We start from the raw sequence: 7,361 nt of genomic DNA, 5'->3' as shown, positions 1-7,361 counted from the left end.
CAGTGTTATAACCAGTAAAATAAAATATTTGGGGTATTTCATCGTACTACTTACATGCAGCTGTAATTCTGGCAAATGTTGTTAATAATAAACCAGAGTAAATATGCACTGTCTTCTTCAGGAAAACAGAATTTTTATGTTCAGTTTCTTTAATAGAATAAGTTGGCATTACACACTTTGGATTCCAGGAATTATTATTTATCTCCCCCTTTTTAGTTGTCAGTTTGTCATTTTTCTTTCTGTGATTTTTGGGACACAGGTGTTACATATGTGATAATGAGGTCCAGTATTGTAGTTCAAACCAATTGGGTCAAGTGGTTGATTATGTTAGAAAACAAGCCGGCATTACAACTCCAAAGCCAGGTAAAATAATTTGTTTCTTTAATATATACCAAATGTTGATTTGTGTATCTGCTGATACTTAGATTTGTTATACTACCTAGTGTTACATACAGCTGAGTAACATTAGTTATGGTTGATTTCAAACTATGAAACTTTTTAGTTTCAGGTATTAGAAGGGATGTAATAAATGGTCTAGTCAGATGTGATGAAGGCCATAGACTAAGGTAATGACCAATAGGCCTGTTCCCATAACCCTAGCCAGGCTTACTATAGACCTGCCTTACACTGTTCTTACTGTCGTAATTTTGTAATAGCAAGATTTCTGTCTGTTTGCTGGGATAACATAAAAGTAAAGCATTTGTGATTCCTTCTAATGGTCAGATATTTCTTAGGTTCTTTCCATGCATAATTAAATTAATTGACTGATATACAGCATTTGCTTTAAGCATGTTTTTTGAGTTTTTATTGTCACAAGTATCTTTGTCAGAGCCAGAATTACTTGTTTTTTACTTTAGGATTGATTTTTGACCCAAGGAATTCATTAAAAAATGTATTTTATGTCCACGTTCTTGATTGTTTTATATTCTTAATTTCACAAGGTAAGATGTGTTCATTTGTAAAGAATTTTTATGCAGTAAAAAAGGGAGATTTATACCAAAGCACATACTGTTTGGTTTCATTTGTCAAACTGTTGCTTACTTTAGGTCTGAGTATTTGTTGTTTATTGGGGTTTTTTTTTTTTTTTGCATGGCAATTTACCTGTATTTATTTAAAATCAAATGGGTGGGTGGGTAGGAAATAATGTCTTTAGGTAAACTCACAGACTCTAATACTGTTTCCCAAGTATACGTCTGTGTTCGATATGACCGTATTACACATTTTGCTAAATGTTTTCTTCTTTTTTTAAAGCAGAGAAAGATAATGGAAATATTGAACTTGAAAATAAAAAATTAGAAAAAGAGAGTAAAAATGAACAAGAGAGAGAAAAGAAGGAAAACATGGCTAAAGAGAATCCTCCCATGAATTCTCCTTCCCAGATAACTGTGAAAGGACTCAGTAATTTGGGAAACACGTGTTTCTTCAATGCAGTTATGCAGGTACATTGTCATTTTTTTCCCTTTAAAAAAAAAAACACGTCCTTTTCCTTATAGAATCTGCTACTTAATTCCCCCCTAAGTAATTTATTTCTATGTATCCAAAGAAAACTTTTTCTTTTTTTTTTTTTGAGACAGGGTCTCACTCTGTCACTCAGCTGGAGTGCAGTGGCACGATCTTGGTTCACTGCAGCCTCTGCCTCTTGGGCTCAAGCAATCCTCCTACCTCAGCCTCCAGAGTAACTAGGACTATAGGCATGCGCCACCACTCCCAGCTAGTTTTTGTATCTTGTAGAGATGGGGTTTCGCCATGTTGCCTAGGCTAGTCTTGAACTTCTGGGCTCAAGCAGTCCACCCACTTTGGCCACCCAAAATGTTTAGATTACAGGCATGAGCCAACTCGCCTGGCCAAAGAAAACTTAAGGAAAGTTTTATTACGTAACAGTAAGACAGTTTGGTGAGCGCTCGGGTGCAGTGGGTTTGAAACAAATATTGCTGCTTCTTTCATGGAGCTTGCACTTGGGTGGTGGAAACACAGGATAACCTCGTACAGAAGCAAATATGTAGCTACAGGTGGTGGTAAGTGGTTGTGAGAGAATCATGGTAGAGGATTGGGGATAGCTACTTCTGATTGGGTGGTGGGAGAATTCCCCACTGAGGTGATGAATAAGTTCAGAAATGAAGTAGTTATGACCCAAATAGAGTTGGGAGAGAAGCGTCTGTAACTTTTCATTTTCTGAGTACAGATACAATAGAGATTTTAGTGTTGGTCATGATTTTCTTTTTTGATAGAATAGATACTTACGAAGTGTTTAAGTTGATTTGCCTTTAAATAATTTTTCTCTTTTTTTTTCACCGTACATGCTAGAACTTGTCACAAACACCAGTGCTTAGAGAACTATTAAAAGAAGTGAAAATGTCTGGAACAATTGTAAAAATTGAACCACCTGATTTGGCATTAACAGTATGTTCTTTAAACTTTTCTAATCTGTAACTTTCCTCTCTGAATGTGTGTTGTCTAAATTATTTTAAATAATTGGCACTCATGTCCACCGTTTTCGTTTTGTTTTACTTTAGGCTACTAAGTTAAACAGTTTCAGGCTAATAGAAGTTTTAAGGAGCCTTTACATCTGTTTGCTCTGTGTGTGCTCTGATTTTCTGTGCTCGAGTGTTAAGCTTCCTTCTTGGGAACGTGTATATGTTTGTGAAGCCTTAGGCTTACCTTATTATTTTTAACATCTTTAAGGTGACTTAAGAGCTGTGTAATCAAATAAATATTGCCTTATCCATTTTTATTATTTACATTTTGCTTTGGCTCTTTCAATTCTTAGGTAGTAAGTGTTCCGGATAATCTAAAACTAAAATAGTAGAGCTGAATTCTGCATAAGACAGTCTGTGACCAAACAGTTTCTGTATCTTTTGATGTACATTTTAAACTTAAATGGGGCAGTTCTGTCAGGAACATTGACAGTGTATGTTAACTAATTAGATTTTAGTAAAGTCAATGATTCCAAAATTTGACTGAAGAAAGTAATTTCTTTTCCCATATTCAGGAACCGTTAGAAATAAACCTTGAGCCTCCAGGCCCTCTTACTTTAGCCATGAGCCAGTTTCTTAATGAGATGCAAGAGACCAAAAAGGGGATTGTGACACCTAAAGAACTCTTTTCTCAGGTCTGTAAAAAGTGAGTATCCACTTTGATTGTGCTTTCAGTGCCTCAGATGCTGAGAAATCATATTAATATAAAAATATAAAAATATAAAAATATTAATAGCATTACATTTAGTCAACCCTCTGTATACAAAACGCATAGTTTTTTTTCATTTGGATTTTAAAATATATTTTATGTGATAGTTATATCTCCCAAGGGTGTTAATGGACTAAACAGAAATTTGTAGAAACTAGAACTCTCTGGCCAGTTGCGGTGGCTCACGCCTGTAATCCCAGCATTTTGGGAGGGTGAGGCGGGCGGATCACAAGGTCAGGAGATCAAGACCATCCTGGCTAACACAGTGAAACCCTGTCTCTACTAAAAATACAAAAAATTATCTGGGTGTGGTGGCGGGTGCCTGTAGTCCTAGCTACTTGGGAAGCTGAGGCGGGAGAATGGCGTGAACCCGGGAGTCGGAACTTGCAGTGAGCCGAGATTTCCCCACTGCACTCCAGCCTGGGCAACAGAGTGAGACTCCGTCTAAAAAAAAAAAAAAAAAAGAAAAGAAACTAGAACTCTCTGAGATTTGGAATATGATCCTAAGATTTTCTAAAAATAGCTTCAGATCTTAGTAGACTGAAGATTGCTTTTCTGTCTTTTTGTTTTTCTCCAGAGCAGTGCGGTTTAAAGGCTATCAGCAGCAAGACAGCCAGGAGCTGCTTCGCTATTTATTGGATGGGATGAGAGCAGAAGAACACCAAGTTAGCATGTTACGACCATTGTATTTTATAATCTTATCTTCATAAGCTGTCTGTCTCATTTGATATCTTACGAGTTAAAACAATGAGAACTAGATATTAAGGCCATCATACTTTTAAATTTTTTCTTATACCAGCTTTTTCAACTAGTATGTTTTCACCATTAGAATGAATCCAGAGAATTAGCAGTGATTCTCTTTCTCATGATGGCTTAAGTTTAGTTGATGTTTACAGCATTAATGTTCTTTAAAGGCTCTGTTGTACTAACCTATGAGAAGAGCTGCCAAATGTTGGAAAATGTTTCTCCCAAAATAGTTCCCAGGTGCAGCATACCCTTACTCTTATTCTGAGTCTGATTTAACACTGTTTTTTGAATCTAGAAAGTATTTTCATTTTGTAGGAGTCAGGGAACATTTGTTGCATTTTAAAATTTTTGTTATTTGCCAGGATATAAAATAATGTATTTGGGGATATGAATTAATGAGTACTCATAATAGTGATAATAACTAATATTTATTTTGCACTTATTTTATGCCAATCACTGTTTTCATGTTTTGTATTAATTCCCTTACTTCGTTCTCACAAAGTTTCTGCGAGGTGGATACTGTGATTTTTTTCCTATTCCATAGATAGAGAATCTAGGCTGTGAAGAAGTTCAGTACATAGTTTAAGGTCCCCCAGAAATAATGGAGCTGGGCTTTAAGCACTGGAGTCAGCCCCTGTGGCCCTCACGTAATCATTCTGCTTGTAGGACAAGCTATTTCAGTTTCTTTTCAAAGGAGGCGGGCATGTTCTGATAAGCTGTGGTTTGAAAAGGTTTAAGATCTTGAAATGATAAGATAATACCTTTATTCAATGGTTAGTGATGGCTTTGCGGCATAATTCCTTTTTAGGTCCTTGAATTAATTTTGAAAATGTGATTTTGGAATTATTTAGTAAAAATGGGGAGCTGTATCCTGATCACTTTCTTGACTTGATTACGTATTTTCTAAGGAAAATAAAATTTAAAATTTAATAGTATATATATATTCATTTTATTACTTTTAGAGAGTGAGTAAAGGAATACTTAAAGCATTTGGTAATTCTACTGAAAAATTGGATGAAGAACTAAAAAATAAAGTTAAAGGTAATGTCTGACTTTTTGAACTAAAACACTATAGTTGAAATCCTCTGTATCTTAGGACAAGATTGCTGGCACATGTATTTCCAAGTCCACAATTATTAATGTATAATTTCTCTTTATCAACATTGATTAGTAAAAATTATTCAGTATTCCAAAAGTGGACAATTTTAACCTGTGGTGTATTCTTTTTATGTATTAAAGATAGAGCTAAGATGAATTACAGTTTTACTTTTCAAAAGCTTAAAATTATAATTAGCAGTAATACATGAATTGTATTTGTTACTGTGAGTTGTCAGTAGTTGGTATTAATCATGGAGCCAACTTAGTTCTTATTATGTGGCATGTAAAGATTTAGGACAGATCTGCCCAGTAGAACTTCCTGTGTTGATGGAATTCTTCTGTATCTTTGCTGTCCCGTATAGAAGCAACTAGGCACGTGTGTCGCCTGAAATGTGACTGGTGAAACTGAGGAACTACATTTTTATTTTTATTTAATTGTAATTAAATTTACATAGCCACAAGTGACTAAGGGCTACTGTATTATAAAGCACAGATTTGAATCAACTAATAGCAACTCTTTGCCTCCTTGGTGCCCTTTAGAGCCTGGCCAGTAATGAAGAGAATTATCCCCGCTGGCATTTTCTGTCGTAAAAGTGTGGTTCTGCATAAATTGTCATTTGAATAATGCTTATAGGCTTCACGTATTTGGAAAATTGGCTGACCGAGTAGTAAAATTAGGGCTTTTAGTTAGATTAAACTTATCAAGATTATTTCTAGAAACATAGGAAAATAAAAGGAAGATTTTGTTTGAAACATTTTCCTGAGGTTTTTCTTTTGTTTTTAAAATATCAAAGGATTTCGGTCTTAAGAGTTCACAAAACAAGTTACATGCATTTTCTCTCCCAGTTTGCTACTGTGGTAGCTTTTATCAGTCTTGAATGTTAGAATGTTAGAGCTAAAACTAAGGAGCTAGACTGTCATTCAGCTTAGTCCGAGCTGTTCATTTTATACTAACAGAGAGAGAGACATAGAAGTCTCACTGACTTGCACAGTTTACTGCCCACTGACTAGGTCTTGGATAAGGACTTTTTTGTCTTATTCCTAAAAGGTGATTGTGTTCAATTATGTTATGCTCAGAGGTGGAATATATAATACTGACTTCTATCGCATAAAAATGAAATAATGGTGATTATGAATGGAGGAAGAAGTCTGTGGGACAGGAAATTTAAAATAAAATTTTAGAGTTAGATAGGTAAGTAGTTTTAGTTTTTCTTATTTAATTAATTATATAAAGGTAATTGGTAATTGACAAATTTTTTTTTTCTCCTTAGACTATGAGAAGAAAAAATCAATACCAAGTTTTGTTGACCGCATCTTTGGTGGTGAACTAACTAGTACGATCATGTGTGATCAATGCAGAACTGTAAGTAGATGTGATGTGTACTGGGTTTATTCACTAATATTCATAGAGTAGTTTATCTATTGTTTATTTCAAAAATAGAAATCTCTACCTTCATAGGATATCTTTTTAAACTATTCAGATGTGCATGGTTCTTTGTGGGAAATGTCAGCACTCCTTAATTCTTGAAGAAGTTAAACATTTTGATTTATTTTCCCCAACCCAAAGTCCTCAGTGTTGTGTAATTTTTCATTTCAAATTTTCTTAAGCCTTTGTTTATTTTAAAACCCTCCCCCTACCCCCCATCCCACAGGGCAGGGAGTAGCTTACTCTGTAACATTTACAGTATTTACATTTTTACATTGTCTTTTTTGATTGGTTAAGGTCTCCTTGGTTCATGAATCTTTCCTTGATTTGTCTCTCCCAGTTTTAGATGATCAGGTAAGACTATTGAGTTTATTTTATTCAAGTAGATTTATTTTCCTGTAAGATTTTACTGGGGGAAGCCCTGTTACTCTTTTTAAGTTTGTATATTACTGGCACATGCAGAAATTTTTCTTAATCTGAGGTAGAATTATTTTTAGGATTTGAATAAAGAACAGGGTAACTACTTTTAAAAACAAGGATGAGGAAAAGACGATGTATTCAGAATTCTGTACAAGTAATTACTTTGATTGGTTTCCATACAGGGAAGTGTTTTCCTTATATTAAAATTAATACTTATTTTTGTTATTTAAGACTAACCACGAATCCCTTGCACACCTAAGTTCGTAAATGTTAAAGAGTATTATTTCATTTTTATTTGGTTCCTTTTAAGTAGTAGTAGGAAAAAAGAGATGTTATGAGTATTGGATAACTCATTATTCAACTTCGTATGAATTATGAGACCTTTGGCTTGTTACTTGGCAATTAGTCTCACCAAACTTTATTTTCTCTTTTTCTAAAACTGTCATATGCATGCAAAGAAAGAAAAGAATAAAAAAGAATACACTGT

The 7,361-nt window shown here is 34.4% G+C and overlaps 1 protein-coding gene across 2 annotated transcripts in view; it reads left to right on the top strand.

Moving 5' to 3' along the window:
* The first annotated feature begins 258 nt into the window (after positions 1-258).
* USP16 (ubiquitin specific peptidase 16) overlaps positions 259-7,361 on the top strand; it is a 24,520-nt gene continuing 17,417 nt past the window's right edge. Inside the window, exons 1-8 of one of the 2 annotated variants that reach the window (XM_011999804.1) lie at positions 259-363; positions 1,252-1,439; positions 2,305-2,400; positions 2,990-3,120; positions 3,761-3,848; positions 4,893-4,971; positions 6,300-6,391; positions 6,752-6,808. In XM_011999804.1, the coding sequence (XP_011855194.1) occupies positions 1,341-1,439; positions 2,305-2,400; positions 2,990-3,120; positions 3,761-3,848; positions 4,893-4,971; positions 6,300-6,391; positions 6,752-6,808 (642 nt within the window). In that variant the 5' untranslated portion in view covers positions 259-363; positions 1,252-1,340. The remainder of the gene's footprint in view (positions 364-1,251; positions 1,440-2,304; positions 2,401-2,989; positions 3,121-3,760; positions 3,849-4,892; positions 4,972-6,299; positions 6,392-6,751; positions 6,809-7,361) is intronic. The other variant, XM_011999803.1, reaches the window with a different exon arrangement.

Source organism: Mandrillus leucophaeus, unplaced genomic scaffold, assembly GCF_000951045.1.
Source record: "Mandrillus leucophaeus isolate KB7577 unplaced genomic scaffold, Mleu.le_1.0 Scaffold600, whole genome shotgun sequence".
NCBI classification, from domain to species: Eukaryota; Metazoa; Chordata; class Mammalia; order Primates; family Cercopithecidae; genus Mandrillus; species Mandrillus leucophaeus.
This window is presented reverse-complemented; position numbering and strand designations above follow the sequence as displayed.